The following is a 27,100-nucleotide window of genomic DNA, read 5'->3' on the forward strand; positions in this document are numbered from 1 at the left end:
TAGTCGAAGAGCTAGGGTAGGTGCTTCTACTACTAGGTGAACTAGGGCAGCTGTTGGGTCCAGATCCTCCAGGGCCTAGCATGGTGACCAGGCTATGGGTCTTAGATTTTTCCCTGTAGTGTTACGTTATGAAAGACATCACACAGGGAATTCTCCTGCCACTTAGAGCTGGAGTAGCCTCTGCCAACGCGGTCATAGTGGAATGGAACTATGGAACTAGCCAAAGGCACATAAAGCCTTTAGTCAAGACTCTTGGCGGCAAGTAACAGAAAGCCAACTAAAGACCGCGTAAGAAGAGAAAAAGGAGTTTATTAGTTCATGGCACTGAAAAAAAGTTCAGGTGTTTCTAACTTTGAGGACAGCTGCAACAGGGAACTTAAATAATTTCATCAGGATTGTTTCTTTCTCTATCTCTAGACTCTGTTTTCTTCTGTGTTGACCTAATTCCTGGGCAGATTCTTATGTCATGGCCAAGATGTCCGCCAGAAAATCCAGGTTTATATTCTAACCATACAAATAACCCCAGAGGAAAGAGAATTCTACTTTTCTAGGGATGGCAGCCAGATGCCAGGATTGGCTCTTGTCAGCTCAGCTTGGAGTTTGTGCTTATTTTCTGTGGACATTCATCATGGTTTTCGGCAACTTAGCATTCTCAAATACCCTTCCTATTTAGGGGGCAGTGGGATGCTTACCTATCCAAGGGAACAGCCAGACACTGTCTGTCTAGGCCTCCCTTGCAGCCAAGATACAGTCATGTGACATAGACTCTGCCAATAAGACCCACATGTGGCTTCAATTTGGAAAAGAGATGCGAGGAAGCAGGCAGCATGGAAGATCCATTTTTCAGTGACCAGTGAAGGCATCTGACTTTAGGGCAAACAACTGCTGAGCCTCTGATGTTTGCTCCCCAACATCAACAGCTTTTACTCTGGGTTCTGATCCAGTGGAAGGAGCAGTTAGGCTTTGCTAGAACAGTGTTGAAGTTGGGAATCTCACTCTGGTCCATCCAAGAGCTTTACTAAATCACTTTTTGCTCTCAACTTGCTAGAGTGACTAATTACAACTCTGGACAGATCTGCCATCCCTGAATTAGTCACCATGGCCAAGTCTTGCTCATTTTCCCAGCCCTGAAATTACTGCAGAGTCAGTCTTGCTGAAACCATGCAGCTGAGAAGTAGGGGAAGGGTGATGCCCTGAAGGAAAATTGAGATGTTCAAGGAGGGATTAATGCTGAGCATGTAAAAGCAACAGAGGTCCACTTCTCCCTTTCCTTTAAGAACTCTCATCAGCCTCCTGTGACCATAATGGGCTGGCATGCTCCTTAATCTACAGTGTGCTTCTAATAGATTTTTTTTTCAAAAGCTAAATTATCCCTCCTTAGCATCTCCTCCAAGGACTTTGGGCTCCTTCTGTAACTGGAGGTAGAAAGAAGTTTACTGCACAGCAGTCTGGGGACAGAGGGTGTGCATGCCATTAAATTTCTTTGCTATCTCCCTCCAAGTGTTGGCTGCTGTTTGCACATAATAGTAAGATGGAAAGATTATTAGGGAAATTCGGTCACCCTAGCTGTGGCATAGTGCAAAGAAACATGGGAGAGAAGAAAGAAACTTGGGGTAAGCCACAGTTCTGCTGATTTCTAACTATTTAAGAAGGATGTTGCTCATTCTGGAACCTTCATTTCCGACCTATGAATGTGCTAGACTGGGTGACTCAGTTCCAGGTTAGCTGTAATGGGTCAAGGAATCCTAAAGGGGAATTAAAGGGCTCAGAAGCAGAACTATTGGTACTCTAGTGACATCTGGTGGTTATCCTGAATTTTAAACCTCTGACTGTTTTTTTTGATGTCTGATTTTATTTCATTGCATTCTATCAAGAATATTATTTATGCTATAGAATGGACAAGATTTGTTGGCTTCTTAGGCAGTAAGCTTTCAGTGCAAATTAATCGGTTTGACTTTTTTCTAGAATTTTATACCTTATGAGTTAGTGGTTTATCATACCCTAAGAGGTTATCTTTTTTTTTCTTGAGACGTGGTGTCATTATTTCACCCAGGCTGGAGTGCAGTGGTGCAATCATGGCTTGGCTCACTGTAACCTTGACCTCCTAGGCTTGGATGATCCTCCTACCTCAGCCTCCAGAGTAGCTGGGACTACAGACATGCACCACCATGCCTGGCTGATTTTTTTGCTTTTTTTTTTTTTTTTAGAGAGAGACGGGGTTTCACCATATTGCCCAGGCTGGTCTTGAACTCTTGGACGTAAGCAATCCACTCGCCTTGGCCTCAAAAAGTGCTGGGATTACAGGCATGAGCCACTGTGCTTGGCCTAAGAGGTCATCTTATTAGTTGTAGCTAAAACGGCTTCCAGATGCATTAACTTCTTTTGCTCTCCTTTAGAACTCTATGAACAAGAATGCAATGGACAGACTGTGGTCTACTGGGAAGTGAAGTACCCTTTTCCCATGTCCAACAGAGATGTATCCTTTCCACAAGATACTCATTCCCTGACCTTCTAAGTGTTTCTGTGTTCCTCAGCTGCAGTCTATTGCAGAGAGGTAGAGCTGGTTTGTCAGCAGGCACAGATAACATTGTCTCTGATTCTTGCAGCAGCATTTGCTAAAGATGTTGCTTCTTGTGTGGTGTTTGGAGAGCTCAGAGTGTGATTTCTGGGCCTGACCACATGGAGTGTCTGTAATTATGGTCACTGGAGAGCAACTCTTACTTTCCTAAGAAGTTTCCTAGGCCTTGAAATTGTCAGGCCACAAAATTGGGGACCTGGAAGGAACTTTTTATAAAGAGTGCTTGATACAGCTCCTTCAGTCTACAGAGAAAAAAAGGGCTCCCGGGGCACATAGGTGGTTAGTGGCAGAGTGAGTGCTGGAACTCAGGCCCCTGCATTTCCAGCTGTCTCCGCCTCCCCCATCTCAGTAGACCCCACAGCAATCCCTCCTTGATTGTTGGCTCTAGACACTGACTGTAAGCTTCTTCCTCTCAATGTCCTTGTTTATGAAATGAAGCAGTTGGATGAAATGTAGGGAGGCTTGGCTGACACTGTAAGGTTTTCAGAAGCCCCCTTAGGACTAAGCTGGGGGGCTAGGGTGGAATTTTGGGGATAGGTAGGATGGAGGTAGGATGACTCCTCGGTAAGATTTTTTCTCCTTCACCATCCTCTTCAATCCCAGCAGCGAGGTGTTTTACAGTATTCAATTTCTATATAAGATCCTTTTAGCAAAGGGTCTCGTGGAGTCAGAAAAAAGTTTGGAAGCTGCTGAATTAGATAAACTGCCAACACTTCAAAGGTGTTCTGCCAAATTTTAATCACTATATCAAGGTAATTCTTCCACCGTGGAGTATCAGATGATATCTATCACATGAGCTGAGAAAGTTGGGGGAGAGAGTGGAACAATATTTGCTAAAAGGAAAATGTAAAAGGTGTAGGAGAAAGGAACCCAGAGACAAATCAACATCTTCTCTTTCCTGAAACATTTAAGAACTTTACTCACCAGTACATAAGAGCATGGAGACACAGACTGTCCAGTGTGAGGGTGGGGCAACAGGGGGTGCTGTTAAGACACTGAGGTGGGGCTGAATGCGGTGACTCACGCCTGTAATCCCAACACTTTGGGAGTCCAAAGTGGGCAGATCACTTGATGTCAGAGTTCAAGATCAGCCTGGCCAACATGGAGAAACCCCGTCTCTATTAAAAATACAAAAAAAAAAAAAAAAAAAAATTAGCTGGGTGTGGTGGGCGCCTGTAATCCCAGCTACTCCAGAGGCTGAGGTGGGAGGATCACTTGAACCCAGGAGGTGGAGGTTGCAGTGAACCAAGATCGCGACACCCCACTCCAGTCTGGGTGAGACTCTATCTCAAAAAAAAAAAAAAAAAAAAAAAAAAAAAAGACACTGAGGTGGGTGGGGGCTAAAACGGCTGCTGTGTTATAGTAAGTGTAATTGTGTTGTGCGTAGTGACTTTTTGATTCTTTTAGGTTTTTGATTCCTTTGAGTGTGAAACCCAAAATTCTGTTGTATGAAAGTGTAACTAACAGACTAAATATCTGAGCCTCATCCAGCTATGAAATTCTAAGTAGGTTTTGGAGCCAGATCTGGGATAAAAATTCAGGTTTCATCACTTCGGCTGGGATGTGGGATTTTTGGCAAGGTTCTTTTCCTCTCTGAGCCTCACTTTTGTCATCTGTAGTATGGGGATACTCATACAAACTCACTGGGTCTTTGTAAGGATCGAAATTTAAGCTGTGTGTCAAGTGCATGATGTTACATGATAAGGGCTTGATAAGTAGTGATTCCTGTTGCTTCATAGACTTTCACTATCCTCCCTAGAATAGTGCTGTAAACTTAAGGGTTCTTCTGTCAAGGCTGATGGACATGAAATGGCTTTGTTATTCTTGGTGAACTAGTGTTACCCCAGAGAGGGCATCTGCCTATGAAATATTCAGGTGGTCCCATGTCTTCCTATGGTCATCAGTTGTAACATTGCTTGATCATTTACTATGTGTAGAGGTCAGTAATTAGAGCATTGGGTGAGGCCAGAACAAAAAGGTATGACACCATTTTCTGTCGAGTGCTTATTCTGCCCAGGTCTTTCTCTAATGGCCCCACCAAGCCTGTCTGGAAAGCAGTGTTAATCCCTTTCCTACACAGGGAATCTGAGTCTCAGCAAGGCTGAGTAGCTTACCTAGGACCACATAGCTATTAAGTGACCATTCCTCTGTCATCTCCTAGTGCCTTCTTGGAGAAAGGAAAAGTGGTTTCCTCACATAATTAAAAGCATGAAGGGACCACTCACAGGTAAGTAATGCATGCTCTTAGGTGAGAACACTAGGTGGTGTGAGGCATAGTCTTACAGTGCAGATAGGGAGACAGGGCAGGTAAGTGAACTAGCAGTAGAAGGGAGCAAATGCCAAGTGGGAGGCACAGAATTACCTCCTTTTGCTTCCAGCTTGTGGCGCTTTCTTTCTGTCTGTCTACAATACTGGCGTTGGTGTCTTGCCTTGACTGGCCATGCAGTATGTCTACCTCCGGCAGCGGCGAGACCTGGACGTGGAAGGGCGGAAGATCCACGTGGTCCTGGCCCAGAGCACCTCCGTGCCTCAGCTTGTCGAGAGGTCTGGGGTGATCCGGGTGAAGCAATACAAGCAGAGCCTGGCGATCGAGAGTGACGGCAAGAAGGGGAGCAAAGGTAAAACCCATGGTGCCTGTCAGTGCACCCAGCCAGGGGTCCCCACTGAAGGGCCAGGCTGATGGCGAGGGCATGTCGAGTACATGAAGCATATCCTTGAAGGTCAGAGGACAGGCACAGGTGCAGAGCAGACCAGGATCAGCACCTAGAGAGAGCCTCATTCCACCCCAACAGACTTGAGTAGAGTATGAAGTTGATGTTTAACTCTGACCCAGTCTATTTTCTCCAGACTCATGGATTGTCCAGATGAAACCAGAGAGTTTAGAAATTCACTTCCAGCTGGTCCCATGGATACATACACTGGGCCTAAGGGCAGGCAAGAAAGCTGTCAGGTTTGTCTTGGAGATCTCAGCTCCAGCTCAGTACAAACTCAAAGGCTCAAGACCTGCCCAGCTTGAGTTCCAGCCCCCAGGGAGGAAAGCTGCTGACAGAGAGTGGGGTGCGAGGTCACCTGCTCTACCAGAATGAGTGTGGCCTTGCGTCCTAGGCAAAAATCTGAACCGTAGTTAGATGGTCACTTTGAATATGTCACCTAATTTTCATGAGTATCTGTTTCATCATTTGTAAAATGGGATTAATTTGACCATCTCCTTAGGATTGCTAGAATAATTGAATGAGAGGCTATATTCAAGTGTCCAGCACTTGCCAGGTATTTAATAAATAGCAGCAAAATGTGTCTGTGGCTATGTTTTCAAAAGTGCCTATATTTAAGTATGCTGTAAGTGAAGTCAGTGGAGAGAAGTCCATCTGAAATATATGCCACCTCCCTCTGCAGTTTCTGAGCTTGAATATGAAGATATAAAGTTTGCACAGTTTTGTTGCTGTATTTTTCTGGTATTTTTGCTTTTTCTGAATTGTCCTTTCTTTCCCTCTCTAGTTTTCATGTATTACTTCGATAACCCGGGTGGCCAAATTCCGTCCTGGCTCATTAACTGGGCTGCCAAGGTGAGATCCCAGGAGGCGGGGCAGGGGGGAGGGCTGGGGGAGTATGTTTGACAAATGTTGACTTAGCCCTTGGGGCTGTCAGGCTGAAGAGACACATTGTCTCAGGTGTAATGAGGCTCTTTATGAAGAGTTTGGTTGAGTGACTCTGGTTAGGGCTGGGGTTGCCAACATCCAAGACGGAGGCTGGGACAAAAGACAAAGAATTGTCAGCTTGGAATGCCAGCTTCTCCCTGCTTGTGCCCCAAGACCCCGCCAGAATCACTCTCTGGAACCTCTGGACAATAGTCTGCTCCTGGTAGGAGCAATAGTGCCTTTGGAGCCTATATTCCTCTTCTTATTGAGGAATAAGACAGACTGACCTGGCTTGGAGACAACCAGATGTGTCCAAGCCTGAGGGAAGCTTCCACTTTTGTTGTTTTTGCTTTTTTTTTTTTTTTTTTCCTATAAGGGAGGGAACTGCAGTGGTAGTTTGTATCACTAGAGACCGCCCAGGAGCCTGGCATTATGGGGACCATCAGCCTGCTTTGCATGAGATCTGCTACTTGAGAGGTCAACAGATTCCTTGGAAGAGTGAAAAAGCACATCAACTTTGGAGTCAAACAGATGCAATTTTGAATCCTGGCTCTGCTACTGACTGTCTTGTTGTATTTAAGGAAGCCATGCATTTCTTCCTTTTTAAAAATGAAGATAGATGTCTTCTACTGCATAGAAGGGGAGTAAATAAGACAATATTCAGGAGAAGTCTTGCCCAATGCTCAACATTAACTAAATAATCATATATCCTACTCCTTGATCCCCAATCCTTACCATTTTCTAATTCAGTAAAGCAAGTCCTTCCTCTCATTTCTTTGGAAGAATGTAACAGTCCAGCCCAACCCCATTTCTTGTGTTTTCTTTTTTCAAGAAACACTGTTTCAGAAACATCTTTGCTTTTTCCTAGAGAAAGCTAACATATAAGTCCTTTTTGCAACAGAAGTTCCTGTTGACTGGTGTTCCTTTTGTCCTGGGTCCTACTTTTTGTCATCATCTGCAACAACATTCTGTTGAAATCCGTTGAAATCCAGTTAGGGAGCCTATTCATTTTTGTTAGTCCTAAAGCCAACATTGTTTACCTTCTGCCACATCCCAAAGAATCAAGAGTAACCACTGTGAAGACATAGAAATGACAGTCTCATTTCCTTTGCAGAATGGAGTTCCTAACTTCTTGAAAGACATAGCAAGAGCCTGTCAGAACTACCTCAAGAAAACCTAAGAATGAGAATTGGGAACATTGCATCCATGGGATGATGTCTCTGGAAGTGCAGCCACCCAATGTCTCTGGAAGTGCCACCCCCCACCGCTGCTCAGCCTTCCCCTGCTGTTTCCATCTTCCGAGGCCTACACACTCTACCATGTCCCTTCTAAGCATGTTCGCCTGACATCCAGCTCACTCCCCTGCTTCCTTTCTTTTCTTTTTTTTTTTTTTTTTGAGACGGAGTCTCGCTCTGTCGCCCAGGCTGGAGTGCAGTGGCCGGATCTCAGCTCACTGCAAGCTCCACCTCCCGGGTTTACGCCATTCTCCTGCCTCAGCCTCCCGAGTAGCTGGGACTACAGGCACCCGCCACCTCGCCCGGCTAGTTTTTTGTATTTTTTAGTAGAGACGGGGTTTCACCGTGTTAGCCAGGATGGTCTCGATCTCCTGACCTCGTGATCCGCCCGTCTCGGCCTCCCAAAGTGCTGGGATTACAGGCTTGAGCCACCGCGCCCGGCCCGCCTGCTTCCTTTCTCACTCCCCACATCTTGGGGTGGGCTGCCTTCTTCTGCAATTCAGTATGGGGCAGACTAGGGAAACCTTTGCTTGCTTACTATTAGGAGGGGAAGCCTTCAGTAGGGAACACAGTCATTCCATTGTGCAGTTTTATGGGGATGGGTGGGCAGAAGGACACAACACAATTTAAGAATGACTATTTGGGCAGGCTGGCTCTTTTGCAGATTGTGATTTCTTCCAACTTGGGAGGGGCTGCTGGAAGTGGCATTCCGTTCAGAGCTGACTTTCAGTGCACCCAAACTGGACGACGTGTGCCGGTGGCCATTTGCCTTATGCTTTGTGGAGCTGATGAGGCTGGGATTTGAGGTGATAATCCAGTAAGTCGTTCCTCATTCCTACTTGTGGAGGATCAGTAGCTATTATGATGCCAGACCATTTGGAGAAGTATCACAGGTCTAAGGGGGACACATAATATGACAACCCCATTTTTCCTCATCATCTATGTCTGTTTTTTTCTCTTTTCCATATGTCCCTGGGGAAAGGCTGCCTGTACCTCTCAAGCTTTGGATTTTACTGGAAACTGAGGCATCAAGATGGCTGTGGCAGTTAGCAAAAGCAAAGATGCTTTGTGCATAGCCTTGTGAAAAAGTGGCTTTCTATGTAATAAGATGAATTTTCCTTCCAGAGTATTTAGAAATGTAGAAGGGATAACAGTTCACAGCCAGGTAAAATTTAACTGGTGGCTTAAAGACTCTGCATCTTTTTCTCAGGAATTCTGCCTAAGTTATCTGCCTTTTCTACCACCAAAAAGTCTTTTAGTTTCCTATGGTTTCTCCTGAATTTTGGTAGGGTAAGGTATTTCTATAGTCAAAGGCAGAGCCTTGATGATCTCAGGGAAAGATTTTAATCACTGTGTATAATGATACTAAACCTTGATTAATAACAGAAATTCAGGATGTAAAGCCATAGAATGGGATTTGTGAACCTGGGATAACTCAGACTGTTTGTTTTCTTTCTGGGAAGAAAAGTGTGTTCTATAATAAATAAATATAGAGTGGTTTTTACTTGTCCTGTGTACCACTTCCTTCCTACCTTCTTCCTTTTGTGAGAATGCATCAGTTAGATCTCCTTTATTTGCAAGTGATATGCAGCCTAATTTGTAGACTTGAACATAAAACATAATTTTGGGCTTACTTATATGCAAGGTCAGGTGTAGGTAGCCTCAGGTAGGGATCAATACAGGTGCTCAAACTGAGATGAGAATTCAGATCTTTTAGTATTGGTCTGCATTTGCTGGTAGCATTGTCACTAACAGCAATAGGTAGGTTTGCATCGTCCTAGGCTTATGCCAAGCAAAACAAAAAAGACAATGTTTCTTTCTAGTAGGACCTGCACTATTCCATAATTTAGAGCCCCTCTAAAACATATGCTTATCTATGTCCTGCTCATTATGGTCATCTGGATAGAATTATACAAGTAAGTGAATACCTCATAAAATTATCATTAAAATATCATTATCAGTAATGTAGCTGGAATCTATTCTGGATAAACTACATCTGAATGCCTCCTGTTAATAGAAGTCAAGTTGAAATCTTATGAATAGATTCTTTCAAATAAAAGCACTGAGATTATAGTCACTGAAACAGAATTGGCATGAAATTGTGTCATGTAAACCATTTCTTTAAATAACATTAAATAATTTGCTAAGAACTCTGAAAATACTAAGAATGCTGAGTTTCTAGGTAAGGTACTTATTCTAAAAGGTCACAGCATTTGCTGTAATGAATGGAGTTATGACTTTTTAGCATTTTTACTTGCTAATTTGGAGTAGTGGACAGCCCTCACGAGCTGAGGTTATGTAGGAAACTAAAAACTCTTGAGCTATAGTAAGTGTCAAAGGTAAAACAAAACAAAACAAAACAAAAAATAGGATAACTGATGGTTTAGGCCTGTACTTAGAGGGGTTTGCACCTGAGTTCTCAGGATATGTTTTTCTGCAACAGCTGGATGTATCACTTGGAATTTGTAAGTTATATTGTCATTCCTCTAGGACTTTGTTCTGCTTATTTTCCCCATATCTGTCTTTCCAAGTAGACAATAAGCATTTTGTGGATAGAAGCAGTTATTTCACTTTGATTACTGGTCCTTGGGGTAGTATATAGTAGGCACTCGAATGGTGACTAAATGAGTGAATAAATGATTTAGAGAAGATTGACCAAATGGCATGAACCTGGAAGACTAAATCCATTCGGATATAGAGGCTCAATCCCCATGGATTCAAGCCAGATTTTTCCCCAAGTCAGCGTTTTGTTGGGTGCCGGGTGGGGGGTGGTTTCTAGATTTCCCCGGTTCCCATTGGTCCTTCCTTGAAAGTACCAAGGTCCTCTCTCTGTTAAGTGGTGGGCTTTGCTGGTGTGGCTATGGGTTATATTTTAATGTTACAGAAATGGCACAGTTTGAATTGAGTCCGGCTGAGATGAGTCAGGATTGCAGTTGAAATTTAATGGCAAAAGTAGCACTACTGTTGGTGCTAAATTTTTTCCACAGGCAAATTATTCACACTGCATAACAATTCAAAGTTAATGACCACCTTGGAACCGAGGAGTTCCAGCAGAGGGTCACTTCCCTTGAAAATGTTCCTATGTCACAGCGAGAGTCCTGGCCTGACTCCCTGGCTGAGATTCCTCACCCAGAATCCACATCTATAATGCTTGCCCTTCCAACCTCCCACTTCCTAGCTGGACTTGCAAGAGATGAGGCAGGAAGAGCCTCATTCAGTTCTCACATTTCTAGTAGCACCACCCAGTCAGCCCAGAGAATTATCTTTAAATGCATCGAGACATTTAGTTCTTTAACAGATATTTCTCAAGAGGCTGGAGTCCATTGGCATTGGGATAGGCATGGCGTTTGTGGGATGAATGAGAAAGACATGGTGTCTGCCCCTAAGGCGTTTATGGTCTAATGGAAACTCAGTGAACAAGCTGCCGAAGGATGATAAGTGCTCAGAAAAGGAAAATAAAAGATGCTAGTAAAAAAATGCACTAACTAAGTTTGAGGAGCAGAGGAGAACGTGTTGGAATTGTGGCTGGGTGAAGGTTGCAGAAGAAAGCTGTTCATGACAGAAGAACCATTTGCACAGAACCTCTAAGGAGGAAGGACTCAGCAGGAGAGTCAGTCACATCTGAAGAATGACAGAAGGCCGGTGTGACTGGGGCGTTGACATGAAGGAGAGGCATCTTGGATGTGGCTGGAGAAGTAGACAGTCCATGGAGGGTCCTGAGAGCAACAACAAGGATTTGGGACTTTATCCCAAGAGTCCCAATAAGCTTTGAAAGATTTTAGATTGACGAGTGACCTGAAAATATGTATTATGCTTAACACCACTCATTTTTCTCCATGATTCCCCAGCATCTCTGACAGCCTCTCCGGTAGCATTGTGTGAGGCTACCCAAAGTGTTTTAAGCCCTGTTACTTTGAATCCTCTCCATTGTCAGACAGCATGCAGAGTAGCCCATACTTAAATTGAGTTTCCAAAGTGGAACATCAGCTTCTGAAGTTTAACTGAAAAACAAAAGGCTGGAGGGAGGGGATCACCTATGCACATCCCCTCTGTCTCTCCTGGCCCATGTTGGGGTGCAGCATGCCCTCCCACACATCTGCATCATGCAGCCCATCAGAGCAGAGCCATTTAAGGGGCTAGAAGTGGGAGAGAAAAAAATGAAAGGCAAAAAAATGTAAGCGGGTCCACTTTCCCCAAGTTCCTTTTTTAATATTCATCCTTAACTACAAGGAAGAACTTTTTTTTTTTTTGCTTGAGAAGACAGAAGCATAACATATTGTTTGTTCAGGTTGCAGAGTTTAGAACCAACAAAATGGGAGGACTTCAGAAAAATTATTTACGTTGCTCATCTATTTATATATGTGTATACACGTCCAATATATGTCTCTTTGGATACACATCATAGATGCTGCGTTTCATAAGATATAATAATGGAACAACAATTAAACAGTACACTATGTAAGTGACTTTCTAAGTTTCCTGGGTGATATGCCAGGCCCATTGCCAGGCAGTGGAGTACATAAAGGTGGGATGCAATGACTTTAGAATTAGTAGACAACAGATCCTGTAGGACAATGAGTTGGCTACAAGCTCTTAAAGTATTACATTTTCCTTCCATCTGATGGTGGTCACATCCTTTCTGATTATTATAAACACTTGTGCACATATTCCATGTCCTCTGCAGACTGCTATAATTCCTGAATGGAAGAATGCGCCCCACATTCATGTAGTCCACTGCTTAGCAATGGACCTGGCATAACATGTAGAAAACTTGGAGTCACTCAAGTACTGCTTAGTTGTTTTATTATTGTATCTTATGATTCCAAAGTCAGTGCATTTTAGTTGAGTGCACAGCCACCCAGCCACCCCTGCAGTAAAGTGTGGCCATGGGATTTAATTCTGGTCAATATATGAGCATAAATAATATGTGCCACTTCCAGCTTAGGATCTCAAAAGGGAAAGGTATGAACTCAGCTTGTTCTTACCCCCTTCACCCTGTCTGGGAAATGATAAGAACTGAAACAAATGCCTTGGAATCAAGGATGAAAGCCTAAGATTAAGGATGACAAAATAACCCTGCCTCCCTTGGACTGTTACAAGACAGACAAATAGACTTCTTTCTTATTTAAGCCACAGCATGTGAAAAAAAATAGCAGCTTTGCCTATACCAACTCATGAATAGCTCAAAGAGAGTGTCCCTTTGGACCAGGAGATCAGGAACCAGCTCAAATGCCTCCTCATCTATAGACTTTGGATCTCCTGGCCTATGCCAAACACTTAATAAGTGGTCAGCAAATCTCTCTGACTTGTTCCAGTTTCATTTAATGTGGTCAATAAGTGTTGGCTGTTATTAGCTGTTACTCTCAATTGTACATCTCTATCTGCCTGCCGCTCTCCTGCCCCATGCTTTGCCTCAGGCTACTCTTTTTGTCTGTGTAGAAATCTTCCCCAAGTTTTGTGACATTTCTGACAAAGTTGAAGGCTTACTGTAAATCTGTTCCCTCTAAGATATTCCTTGGGTTTAGAAAAAACCTAATTTATCGTGGTGCAGAATACATGAAATCCAGCACCTTCAGATTGGAGCAACTTCTATTAATCATCTTTGATAGACACTGTATTAGTCCAGACTCTCCAGAGAAACAAAACCATCAGGATATACCATGTCATGCACCACATCATGATGTTTCGGTCAACCACAGACTGCATTCCAATTCATACCACTAACTAAAAACAAATAAACAAAATAAACTAAAAACCTCAACGATATATATGGCAGTGGTCCCATAAGAATATAATCCTCTATTTTTAATGCACCTTTTTTAGATACACTGATATATACCATTGTGTACTGAATACTGTAGGCAATTAAAACATGTTGTACAGGTTTGTAGCCTAGGAAGACAGGTTACACCATATAGCCTATTTGTGTAGTAGGCTATATCATCTAGGGTTGTGTAAGTATATACTTTGATGTTTGCACGATGGCCAGATCACCTGATGCATTTCTCAGAATGTATTCTGTTGTTAAACAGCACCTGATTGTGTGTGTGTGTGTGTGTGTGTGTGTGTGTGCACACGCACGCGCATAGGTGTGGAATTATGGAATTGGCTCATACAATTATGGAGGCTGAGAAGTCCCAAAATCTTCACTTTGCAAGCTGGAGACGCAGGAGACCTCATGATTTAGTTCCAGTCCAAAAGCTGGCAAGCTAGAAACTCAAATAAATGATGTTTCAGTTCAAGTCTGAAGGCCAGAAACACCAGTACCTCAGCTCAAAGCAGTCAGACAGGAGGCATTCCCCCTTCCTCAGAAGAGAGTCAGCCTTTTTGTTCAATTCAGGCTTTCAACTGATTGGATGAGAACCTCCTATGTTAGGGAGAGCCATCAGCTACTTAATTCAAATATTAATCTTAAACACCCCTACAGTCACACTCAGAATAATGTTTTACCAAATATCTGGACAGCCCATAGCCTAGTCAAGTTGACACATACAATTAAACATTATATTTGGTGAGAGCCCAGTGTTCTCAGATAAGGAAAATGATTTCACATTATGAAGCTCTTATTGTGTGCTGGGCACTAGATTGGATGCTTTACTTACAGCTTAGTCTTTGGTGAGATAGGAAATACTATTTCCAACTTACTGATCATGAATATAGGCTCAGAGAGGCTAAATAATGTGCCTAAGGTAACTCAGCTAGTTAGGTGAGAGACTGGAACTCAAAGCTAGGCTTCTTTGATCCTAGATCCCATGCTTCCACATTCCCCCTCACATTCCAACCCTTTTAATTTTCCTTCTGGGTACAATAACTGATGCCAAGCTTGTTTTTGCATCAGTCATTGTACCAGTTGTGCTCTCTGCCCAGAGTGCCCTGCTCCCTGATCCACACAAGCCCGAAATGTTTAAATCATGCAAGTCATTGTTTAAATGTCACCTCCTCTGAGAGATTTGCAGAAGTCATTCCCTATTTCATTACCTTGTCTGCATAGTATGTAATACTTTCTATTAAATGTATTTATTTTCCGTTCATTTATTTCAGCTCCAAAAGGGTATAGAACTTTCTCTTATTCCCAAATTATATACTCAATACATAGAGCACAAATATATTCTAAATTATCTGCTGAAGGAATAAATGAATCAATGAATGGTGGGGCAACAACCTCAAAGCTCTAGGATCTCAATTTGACCAATAATGCCTGAAAGATAGGTCCAAAAAAATGTATTCTTAATCTTGTGTTCCACCTAATTTTTACCAAAGAGGGAACATTGAGGACAAATTAGTTTTCAGTTTAGTTTTTTTTTTTTTTAAGCTAGAATTGCTTTGTTTTCCGGGGTTTTGTTCTTTATTAACTTTTTTGATTTTTCATTCTGATTTAACACCTTTGGAGAGCTCATACTAGCCCCCTAAAAGTCCTCATCAGAATGATATCACTGATGTAACTGGGAAGGGAGAGAGGCTGGAGGCAAAACAGGGCTAGAAGAGAAGATCTGTTCATTTGCAGGCCAGAATCCTGAAAGAAGAAAACCTGTATCCCCCAGGGACAGATATGGGGAGGGGGCTGTGGGTAGAGGGACAGTACGCCGAATTCATTTTCTCTTATCTGTTTTATCCAATTCCTCTCTAGTGGTTCATAAACTGAGAAAAAGTCAATAGAAACCAATCAGGACAAAAACAGCACTTAGAACTCCATGCAGGGCATACAGCAACTTTTGTTGTATGTCAGACAGCTTATGAGGGGCTGGATCTGCTTTTAAGTGGTCATGAATTCTGCTTGCCAGCGAATGTGGTGTTTCATTTTTCCAAGGAAGAGTGAATGATATTCTTCCTGAGAAGCCTACATTTTAGGCCTGGTATTGAATCATTACTGGACTGCTGATAGCTTCCAAGTAGGAGTTCGCCCTTCACTACACAGTTTGGCTCATGTTCCCATTTCGGCTACTTTAAGCTGTTGTAAACAGCATTCGTTTTCCATGACAAGCTAGGAAATGTGACTTCAGCGACCGTGCCGAGTCCCTGGAGAGCGCCTGCCAGGGAGGCCGTTTCCTCACCTCTCATTTTAGTTTGTAACTTGATGGCGAGGTTGAGTAATCGCTGAAGCTCCATGTCTTCCCATCCTATTCTGTTCCACTAACTTATAAAACAGCCAGTGACCCGCTTGAGGACTAGCGGATCAACCAGATGTTTCCTGAGCAAAGACAGCATGCGTTTCCCCTTGCATATCATCTTGTGAGAGGGGAGGGCTGGCGGTGCACTCACCCCGTCTGACATCATTGGGCGAGGTGGCCTGGGGGAGAATTTCAAAGCAGAGCAGCTTGGCCAGGGAAGAGCTCAGCTGGCAGCTGTGTGCTGGGATTAACTGACCCAGATAACTGGGGAGAAGGAATTGGCAATCCAAGTGTTTGTTCTCCAGCAGGAAGTAGACGGCCTCCTTTCCACTCTCTAAATATCTATGGCTGTAGGAGACCTTCCCCCGATGGCTCCACATACACAGTGGAGATTGCATCCACCATATTTCTTCCTATCCCAACTTTTTATTTTCCCTGGCTTTTGCGTAAGGTTGACGTGACACAAGCTCAACAGACTGCAGTGTAATAATAATAATAACTATAATAATAATATCAATGAATTATTCTTCCCCCAAACAACATAGAGGAGCTCAAATTCTAAACAATCTGATTTCAAATAATCTCTTTAGAGATCACTAGCTTGTCAGAGTTGGGGTATTAACAGCCAGTAAAATAAAATATTTTTCATAATACAGGGAACAGCTGACATGTAATTGTCATCTTCCCCATGGAAAGGTCATTAAAAATAAGACAAAAAGTAATACAATATACCATTTACCATCACTATGATTTCATAAAAGAAAGGTTTAAACTTCTTCTGCTCTAATGCATCCAAAGTCTTTTCTTTATACTTATAATCAAATCCAGACTACTGAGACCTAAAAAATTCCATATGACCTAGGATCGGGCAGGGCCCATGCCTGCTCTTCAAGCTCCACTTCCTCCTTGACTTATTCCTCTCTAGCCTTTTCTCTGCTCCTCAAACATACCGTGGGCTTTGCATTTACTGTCCCCAACATCTGGAGTGCTTTTCCCCACATCTGTATATAGCACACTGCCTATGGTAGGCAGCTTTCTGACACAGCACCCAATGATCCCCATGTCTCGATATTCACTTCTTTGTGTAATGTCCTCCTCTGTATGTGGGGTGGACCTGGTGACTTGCCTCTAAAGAATAGAGTAGAGCAAGAGTGATGGGATGTCACATTCAAGATTAAATTGTAAAAGACTGTACCTTCGTCCATTTTTGCTCACTTTCTCTCTCTGGATTGTCTCACTTGTTTTCTCTCATGAAGCAAGTTGCTAATTATGAGTGCCCTATGGAAGGTCAATGTGACAAGGCCGCTGGCCAAGAGCCAACCAGGAGCTCAGACGCTCAGTTCAGCAGTTTGGGAGGAACTAAATCCTGCCAACAACCTCCTGAGTGAGATTAGAAGAAGATCCTTCTCAGTAGAGCTTGGCAATGACTGCAGCTTCAGAAGACATCTTGACTGCTGCCTTGTGAGACAGGCTGAGCCAGAGGACTTAGCTAAGCCAAGTACAGGCTCTAGACACACTGAAACTGCAAGATAATAGATATTGTTTTAAGCCAGTGAGATCTATGTAGTGATAGATAACTGAAGCAATGCCTTATTTATTTAGATCTTTGCTCAAATGTTTTCCTCTCTAAAGTAGTCTCTAACACAAACCAAACCAAACAAAATGATCACACATTATTCTCTCACACCTTACCCATCTTGTTTTTCTTCATAGCAATTGTCCGCTACCTACATTTATATAATAAATTTATTTGTTAGCTATCTCCCCTATTAGAATGAAAATTCAGTGAACAAAATATCTGTCCTTTTGCTGGTGAACAAGATGGACATGCATTTGCCCTGATGATGCTTAAGTTTATTTGACAAATATTGATTATAGGGCTACTTTGTGCCAGGCTCCATAATTATAGGTTATTTGTTCCTGGTTCTGTGGTATCCAGGATAATTAATTTTAGTATATTGGCTCAGCTGTTTTGTCTTAAATTTAGCTAAGCTGCTCTTTGATAATGCACCTTTCTGTATCTTTCACTGAGAGTTTGATTAATATGCCATATGTGGGCTGGGCACAGTGGCTCATGCCTGTAATCCCAGCACTTTGGGGGCCCAGGCGGGCAGATCACTTGAGGCCAAGAGTTCAAGACCAGACTGGCCAACATGGCAAAACCCCTTCTCTACCAAAAAATACAAAAATTAGGCAGGCGTGGTGGCACAGGCCTGTAGTCCCAGCTACTCGGGAGGCCGAGGCATGAGAGTAACTTGAACCTGGGAGGTAGTGGATGTTGCAGTGAGCCAAGATCACCACTGCACTCCAGCCTAAGCTACAGAACAAGATTCTGTCTCAAAAATAAAATAAAATAAAATAAAATCACCATGTGTGATAGAGTCAAGAGTAGAGCTTGTGTATACTCTGTTCAAGTCCATCGTTGGATGAACATAATTACTTGAAAAGTTCTCACTTTATGCTATGCTGACATCTGCCTGTTACTTGCATCTATTGGCCTGAGATTTACTCTCAGAAATAATATAGAAAGTGTGTATTCTTTTTCTCAAATCCAGTTAAAATTGCTCTGTTAACTCTATCTCTTTGGGTACAAGTTCTCTTTATCAAGTTTATTGCCTCTTTTGTGCAATAGGTTTTTCTTGGATGTTTAGTGTTTCTTCATTTTGTGGTAATTTTGTGCAGTTAAGATTGCAAGTTTAACTTTCTGTTTATTTGAGAGCAGATCTGAGAACCATCACTGTAGCTCCCTCTCCACCGTTTCCAATGGGAGCAGTGGGACTCCTGGCACCATCAGCCATGCTTCCAGGGATGGGATCCTGCATCACTCGCACCTAGGAATTGCCCCATCTTTCTGTCTCAAGCTCCCACATTCACGAAAGAATACCTCTCAAGGCAGATTCTGTGTGTGCTTGTGCATATGCATGTGTGAGTATGTGTGTGTGTGTTGGGGGGGGGGTAGACTGGTTAGTTAACCTGGCTACCTTACTGCTCTCATCAGAGACCCCAGAGCTAGACTACCTCTGAACATGGATCATCTACTTTGTTTTTCTCATCTTTAACAGCTGCACTTTCCACCAATGTCCTAAGCTATAGCTTTTTCTGCAATTTTATCTCATGCGTTTTCTGCTTGTTTCTGGACCACAAAATGTAATAACTCTTAGGTTCCAATCCTTGTGTTTTAATTCTTATGAATGTATTTATACATGCATTTGTGTGTGTATAGTCATATTTTTTATTTTTTATTTTTATATTTTTTATATTTTTATATTTTATATTTTATAAAATATTTATTTTATATTTTATAAAATATTTATATTTTATATTTTATAAAATATTTATATTTTATATAATTATTTTATAAAATATTTATATTTTAAGTATATATTTTAATATATACTTTAATTTACTATATACTTTAATATACTAAAAATATATATTAAGTCATATTTTATATTTTAAGTATATAAAATATGAATATATGTATTGTGTGTATATATATATATACATGTATATATATATATTTTTTTTGAGATGGAACCTTGCTCTGCCACCCAGGCTGGAGTGCAGTGGCATGAAATCATCTCACTGCAACCTTTGCCTCCTGGGTTCAAACAATTCTTCCTGCTTCAGCCTCCTGAGTAGTTGGGATTACAGGCGCACGCCACCACACCCAGCTAATTTTTGTTTTTTTAGTAGATACTGGGTTTCACCGTGTTTTCCAGGCTGGCCTCAAGCAAGCTCCTGACCTCAAGCGATCCACTGGCCTCAGCTTCCCAAAGTGCTAGGATTACAGGCATGAGCCAGCATGCCCGGCCGTGAATATATTTCTATTTTATATCCATATGTATATGTGTATATAGGTCATCTTGAAGATGGTATATCTACCATCTTGAAGCCATTATCTCCACTGCCTTTTCAATCGGTTAGCACTTCAAATATTTAAAGATAATTATCACTTTCTCTATTGTTGTTTCCTCCTCTCAGTCTAAACATCCCCATTTCCTTTAATAATCATAATCTGCAATAATTTTCTGACCCCTTATCTCCTAAAATTCCTTTCTCTATTCCTCTTGACACGTAGCATTTATTCAACAGCATTGTCATAATATGGCCCTCAGAGTTGAGAGGGACACTCAGAGTACAGTGGGACTGTTACTGCTTGTACTCTCTATTTTTCTATCAATGCTGTCTAAGTCTGGTTTATCTTTTTAAAACCACATATTTATACTACTGACTTGTAATAACCAATTTTCTTTCTACTTCTCTTCCAAATTTTATATATGTAAAGTCTGCCAAGCAACAGGTTCCTTATTCTGTACTTGTGAAATTGCTTACCAACCAAAATGAAGGACTTCACACTAGTTCTTAGTGACTTTTACCATGCCAGTTTTAACCTCTCCACATCTTTTTGTAATGTGTGTCAGAATATGCAGCAAGACAAGCTTCAGTTTATTCTTGTCTTTAACAAACTGACAACCCTCTGATATATTGATCTCTGGTGAATTGTGGTTCCTTCCATCTATGGTACACCTTCTCCTATGTTACTAACTGATTAGAGAGCATATTATTAGCTTCTTTAGCCAAACCCCATTTCTACTTGTGGGGATTATGTTATTTATTTACTCAACGAAGATTTATCAAGGGCTAATTCTGTGCCAGGAACCAAGTTGAGCATTGGCTATACAGAGATAAATAAACATCATCTTTGACCTCATGTAACTTACGATCCAGTATTTACATATTTATAATTATGTGTAGACTTATTATGCTTATGATTGCTAGTCAGAATTTTACTGAAAAAATTACCAATCTGGATAAAGCAAATATAGCACAATGTTCATTATTGAATTAAGGTGATGGGGTATCCAGGTGTTCACTGTATGATTCTGTCAACTTTTCTGTATATTTCAAAATGTTCATGCTAAAATGTTGGGGGGAAATTTGCCTGTCCCTCATAAGCTATATTTCTCTTATAGTCCTCAGCTATGGAGTGGTACATGTCTTTCTTTTAAACTCTTTGGATTGTTTTACTTGCTTTTTATGAACTTCAGGATACCCTCACCTTTTTCTCCCAGGATTCCTGGAAGAAACTGTGACATAATAAAAAGAATACTGACATTGGGGATGAGCTAGGACTCAAATTTTGAATCTGGCACCTACTGGCTTTCTGCCTCTGGATAAGTCATTTAATGTCTTTGAGCCTCAATTTTTCTTATTCCTAAAATGGAGTAATTATATTCACACTTCGTTGTGAAAATTAAGTAAAATTATGTATGTAATCACTTGGCGTATTTAAAATGCACCCTTCCCCACTTCCGTGACTTTATCCATCTATCTACCTCACACATAACCATTATTTCCTTTCTTAGAAATCAGAATTAAGTGGTTAGTACCCATTTATGCTTTTTTCTTTCCTCTTTGAAAACTAAAATTCTCAGAAACTCAGATCCTTAATGCGTTATTGGATGCTTTTGTTTAGCAAATATGGTGTCAGAAGATATGAATTCATCCATAACCTTCAAGTTTCCTTTTTGTTCAGATATGGGATTAATGTTAGGAAAGTACCATTAATATCCTGACTAAGTGATCTGCAATTGCTGTTAAGTTGTAAATGCTTTATTGCCAATTCCTGTCTTGATTTAGTAGGTTTATGTTGTCTGTGTCCTAATTGCTGTGTCTGCAACATGTTATCTCCTTCCTTCTATTTTTGCAACAAACCCTGTGCCTCCTTTGAGAATAAGTTCAATGCTCTGTCCTCCTGTGAAGGCTTCCTAAATCCCTTCCTTCAGGTCTTACTCAAAATATTCTCACTGCACCGTGTTATGTCTTAAAATATCTCACACAACTTACCACTAGATGGTAAGAACTGTGTGGCCAGAAAAAAGAACTTTTTCTGCTTTCTATTCCTAGTGTATGGGACTAGAAGCAGCCAGTAGGTACTTCTTAGAGATAATTCGTGGATGCCTGGGGAGGTGAGTGATTAGAGTTCATTATCCCTGGGCCTCAGTTTCTTCCTCCAGGAAATAAGATAGGTCACCTGACTTCAAAAGCCTACGTAAATAAGCAGTGAAATATTATGATTCTTAGCCTTTCTATTATGTTACTCATTCAAATGCACCATCCCGTTTTCATTTCAAGTATTTGTCTTAATGTCAGAGCTTTCTTTATGTATGGATCTGGAGGTTCTTAATTTTTAAGCAATAGGGATGGATGCTTATACATTCCCTCTCTGACTCTTTGCTCTGATTTGTTCAGTGGCTTTGCACCAAGGATATGGATGAGTTCCCCAACATATCCTAGTTCCCCAACATATACTCCAGTCCAAACAACAAAAACGCATCTCGCCATGCCCTTCAACCTCACCCCGCCATCCCCTCCATTTTGCAGATCACCTATTTTAGAATATCTCTTCTGTCCTGTGTCCTAACTCTCTGAAGAAGGCCGAGTGGATTCACATATCCTGGAGTCTGGTGGGTGTCTAGATTAATATTAACATGATGAGTCTTAGACCATTTTATCCTTGATCATCTGCTGAGTTTGAGTTGCTGGAAGATATTAAATTCTAACCTTCTATGATATTTGTGAGCTCATCTGATTATTCTGGACAGTCAGAAACACTTGGGGAGGATGAGGGGGCTTGTTAGGGACGTTCAGGACCTCACATTTTCACCCCTGTTTCCTAACACTTTAAGTTCCAACAATGCTGAACATACTTAATGTTCCGAATTCTCTACACTCTCACTCACCCCATTTCCCTACACTTAACACACTCTTCAAATCTTCTCTACCTTTTTTGCCTGATAAAGCTTATTCTTCATCTGAGGCTCAATTGAAAACTGCTTCCTACAGAGAGAATTTTCTGATTCTACTACTATAACTCTTACTAAACTGTTTGGTGATTGTCTAATTATTTACATGATTACATTATTTAATGGATGCCATCGTTCTTGTTCATTATTGTAGTCCTAAACTTGACACAGTACCTGAAACACGAGAGTTGCTTAACTCTATTGAATAAATTAATGAAGGTGGTAGTCCCTGCTGCCATTAAAGAAATTAAAATACTATAGAATGCACAAGATAAGCACACAAATAACCAGTGTATTTATGCCTCTCATTTTACAACTCCCAAGGATCCTGTGGAGATAGCATTGTTTCTACCATTTTGCAGAAAGGAAAATGTAGCCTTAGAAGTTATATCAATTATCAAGTTATTCTACAGCCAGAAAGTGGCGGAATTGAATTTGAATGCCAGCCTTCACAGTGGAAGTTAAGTGTTCTCTCCATAATACTGCAACAATATGTAACAACTGTTGCAAAATTGGTACAAAAGTTGGCTGTATTGCAGAAATGAGAGAGTTCACTCCTAGATGACATTTAAGCTTAGATCTGAAAGACAATGACTTGTTTTAAAAAATATTTTCAATTGCCAGAGCAAAACCAACCTCCTTTTTTGCATTATAATAAATTAAACCAATACAGCCATATTTAATGTAAAAAGTGAAAGCTTATTCCCCTCTTGCTCTAATTACATTCCCAAGACATAACCATCATAAAGCCTATCTATGTACGTGATATGATGGTTTTATGTTATTTAAATGAAATCATACTATAAATGCCCAACAGTCGTCGTCATCTTCTTTTTTTAAGTCAGTACAACTTGGACAACCTTCTATGGAGTATATTTATATCTACCTCCTGATTTTTAGCTGCTACATTTCATTCCTTTGTAGGAATGCTGTATAATTTGTTTAACAGTCTCTTATTATGGGCCTTTAGGTGTTTTTGTTGTTGTTGTTGTTGTTTTGTTTTGTTTTTTTTTGTTTTTCTAATCCCTTGTAAATAATTCTGTAAGAATTCTCCTTGTATATATGTCTCTGAGTCCTCATTAAAGATTTTCTGTCCATCAATTCCTAAAATACGATTTCTTAAATTATGGGTTATATGCAATTTAAATTATAAAAGAAACTGAGAGAATTGCACAGAATGTGAAAAAGTTGAATTTAGAGGGCAAAAACATTCAAGGTGGAACAAGTCACATAAATAAAGGCACCTAAAAGCATAAGTCACATTCTTTTATTTTTCCCAAGAAGTTTCCGCATTTTGACCCTTTGTGTGAGCTCTAATGACAAATTCCAGCTCCTGCCAAGAGACCACAAGCTATTTGTCAGTTTGTCTTTTTATTCTCCTTCTTGTCCCTTCAGTGATGAAGTCCCCAGAGGTTAAACACTCTCATTATTAATGTTACCACAAGAATCCCAGAAAACCAATGTTTGCTGCCCTTTGGTTCTTTATTTTAATGACTCCTCGCCACACACAGACCCCTTATTGTGCTATTCACAACTTTCCAGATGAAACCAAAGGCTTGATTCAACTGTAGTCAAAGAAAATGAATTCTCCCCAATTCCACACACATACACACACTAACACTCCTTTTTTCACCAGTGCCTAAAACTTAAAATTGAATGAACATGACATGAGATGTTTCTAAAGAGCTATCCCCCTGCCATCAGTTTTATTAAAGGCATAAATGTGCAGTCGCATTTAATGGTGTTTATTTTGAAACATGTGATGTTTACCCTTGAAAGCCTATTATGCATCTCTCACCTTACAGTGAACAAAAGGGCATTGTAACTTCATGTAGTCTGACTGCTTGCTTAAATTTAGGTCTGCACTCAAATGAGAAAAATACTTGAGTATCAGTCATCTTGGAATCCAAGGGACTTATTCATAGAGCATGTGGGGCTCTATTCATAAATGATTTATGTCTTTGCATAAAGGGGAGTGGGGGTTGTGTGTGTTGCCCAGAGAACCATCGTCTGCCTTTCCTGGGTAATTTATACAAGATCAATATTTATCAAGGTGAGCCAAGAATTGTGCCGTAACTCTCCAAGAGCTAAATACTTCATTTACAGTTCCTTCACCCATGGAAGGGAGCGTGACAGATTGAAATGTTTGCATAAAAGCTACTTAAAGAGGTTCTCACTTGGTTCCTGTTACTTTAAATGCGGGGTGATGCCTTGCAAGAAATTGCAGATTTCTCTCATAGATGTTGTTCATTGACTAATACATAGTAGATATTAAAAAATGTATTTGTTGAATTAATGACTAAAGGGAAATAAACAATCATAATAGAAATATTACTATTCCCAAAGAGAAAGAATGATTGCCCACTTTGTTTATTCTGTTAGTAAATATTAATTTAGCATCCATTAGGCATTTTGCATTGAATAAAGTCACAGTTATTACCTGGAATGATCCCTATACATATGTGTGAACACTTTAAAACATGTTAATGAAATATATGCTCTATTAAAGGTTCAAAAAAGTGTTCTAGTAATAGAGATAAAGGATCAACTAATTCTGCATAGAGGCGTCTAGGAAAGGATAAGTGTAAGTAGGAGTTAAACAAAAAGTGAATGAGAAGGGGAATTTTTGGGAGAAGTAATAGTATGAACTAAGGAAGCATGAAAGACCTTTGAATTGCAGGAATGGGATAAATATGTTGCCATCAGAGATTAGAGTATTTGTGTCAGTAAAAATAAATCTGAAAATTTCTATTAGAACTGGATTGTGAAAGGCATAATACACTCAACTAGTGAGCTATTACTTTATTTTGTAAGCAAGAAGAGACTCTCATAAATTTTTTAACATGGACATTACATGGTTGGATTTCTCATAGGGATATATCTCTGGTAGCACAGTCTGTACTATTTACCATCTGGTGGAGATGAAAGAGAGGAGATGACAAGTTGGTGTAAATTTGTTTATCTCTGGTAGTGTCTCTTTGGACTACTGTTTTGAGAAGGATTTTAAAACTGCATCTGGACTCACTGGGAAAGGCTTCAATGTAAAGAAATGATGCCTACCATGAGTGTAAGAAGGAAAGCAGGGAAAGTGTCAGCAGACATAGCTAAACGTTTGCCATCCCTGGATTAGCAGAACATTTGGAAGGTCTAGGTGAGGCATCATTAGTCTTTAATTAAGGCAACCTCAATGTATGAGAGATGATAGGGGTAGGTTTATATATGATTATGATCTCCTGTGCACATATGACTTGAGGAACTATGTGTAGTTTAAAATGGAATAGAGGATGACTTTCTGAAGCTTGCAGTTTAAGATAGATCTTGAGAAAAGCAACCATAATTAAATAAGATGGGAAAAGTAAATTGATAGTGGTAAAGAGGATTAAAAAGATGATTTCGGTATGATTTTTACACATAATGAGTGTAAAAATGCCTCATAGTGTTTGTAGCATGAGTTTGAATCCCAGAGAATCCTCTGAAATGAATATTTAAACCTGGAATTTATCTGAATATAGGCAACATGTCTTGTAGTTCAGGGATAATATTACTGAAGGAGAAGTCCACTGGAACACCAGCATTCAAATAATGGATAGTAGAAAAGGAAGATCCATGCAGATGACTTCACATTTCCAGAAAGAATATTTCCAATTTGAGAAAAACATAAAATCTGACCCTCTACCTTTCATTATCACACACAGAAAAACAAAAGGGATTTCCACTCCTGACTATGATAACTAGCTAGCATCTGAGCAGCTATCCTGGAGAGAATAACTGGAAAAGCTAGATCCAATTTTTTATAATGTGCTTTAAAGTATGGGAGATTTACAAAGAAAGCGATAACTTAAGGGGCTAAAAGGAGAGGTGCACAGATATGAACCTAATGTTAAGGCTTTATATTACCTCTTGAGATTTTTGTGAATTTATAAGTGAAGGCAAAAAAGCCAAGAGAAAGCAGAGCTTATACATTTTCATGGGGCTGTGAAGCAAAATGTGGAATTTAGAACCTGCCAAGGATAAGTGGCTGGTAAATACCACAGGATTTCAGTTGGTACCAGGGTTAATACTGGTAAGAGGCAAATGAAGCATGTATGGCACAAAATTTTAGGAGGTACTCACTCATTAAATCATGTGCCCTAGGTGGCTCACTCGCCTCATGTTAGTCCTGACTCACACTGGGATACTTGGAAGGTTGTCTACAACTACAGAAAAACTGGAAATAGATCACCCTTTATAAAGACCAGCTCTAAAAGAGATGGAGTCAGAATTGTATTGAGAATTGCCTCTAGTATAACTGCCTGAGAGAAACAGAACTGAGTCCTCTCTGGAGGAAGAAAATGTTATCCAGAAACTCAAATTATTGCTACACTTTTTTTTGACACAATGCCTTCAATAAAAAATTACCAGGCATGCAAGGATATGAGGTCTAGTTATTAAAAAGCAAAAATAAAACAAGAATAAAAGCAGACGAGAGTGCCAGACTGGTAGGAGATCCAGATATTAAATTTATAAAACATAAACTTTTAAAAAACTGGGATTCATATGTCCAAAATATTAAATAAAAAGATGGAAAACTTTAGCTGGGAATCAGACTCTATTAAAAAATCAAATGAAATCATAGACCTGAAAAATAAAACTGAAGTTAAGAACTCATTATATGAGCCTAACAGATTAAACACAAGTGAAGTGAGACTTAATGAATGTAAAAATGTCAGTTGGAAATATACAGATAGAATAATAA

The 27,100-nt window shown here is 40.5% G+C and overlaps 1 protein-coding gene across 3 annotated transcripts in view; it reads left to right on the top strand.

The window, feature by feature from the left end:
* PCTP (phosphatidylcholine transfer protein) overlaps window positions 1-27,100 on the top strand; it is a 132,576-nt gene that overhangs the window by 37,932 nt on the left and 67,544 nt on the right. For 2 of the 3 annotated variants that reach the window (XM_033183579.1, XM_033183578.1), the window contains exons 3-6: window positions 2,397-2,476; window positions 5,025-5,196; window positions 6,074-6,141; window positions 7,328-7,572. In XM_033183579.1, the coding sequence (XP_033039470.1) occupies window positions 2,397-2,476; window positions 5,025-5,196; window positions 6,074-6,141; window positions 7,328-7,393 (386 nt within the window). In that variant the 3' untranslated portion in view covers window positions 7,394-7,572. Of the gene's footprint in view, window positions 1-2,396; window positions 2,477-5,024; window positions 5,197-6,073; window positions 6,142-7,327; window positions 7,573-27,100 lie in introns of those variants that run through there. The other variant, XM_033183580.1, reaches the window with a different exon arrangement.

The sequence above is a fragment of the Trachypithecus francoisi genome, unplaced genomic scaffold (genome assembly GCF_009764315.1).
Source record: "Trachypithecus francoisi isolate TF-2019V2 unplaced genomic scaffold, Tfra_2.0 Lachesis_group20, whole genome shotgun sequence".
NCBI classification, from domain to species: domain Eukaryota; kingdom Metazoa; phylum Chordata; class Mammalia; order Primates; family Cercopithecidae; genus Trachypithecus; species Trachypithecus francoisi.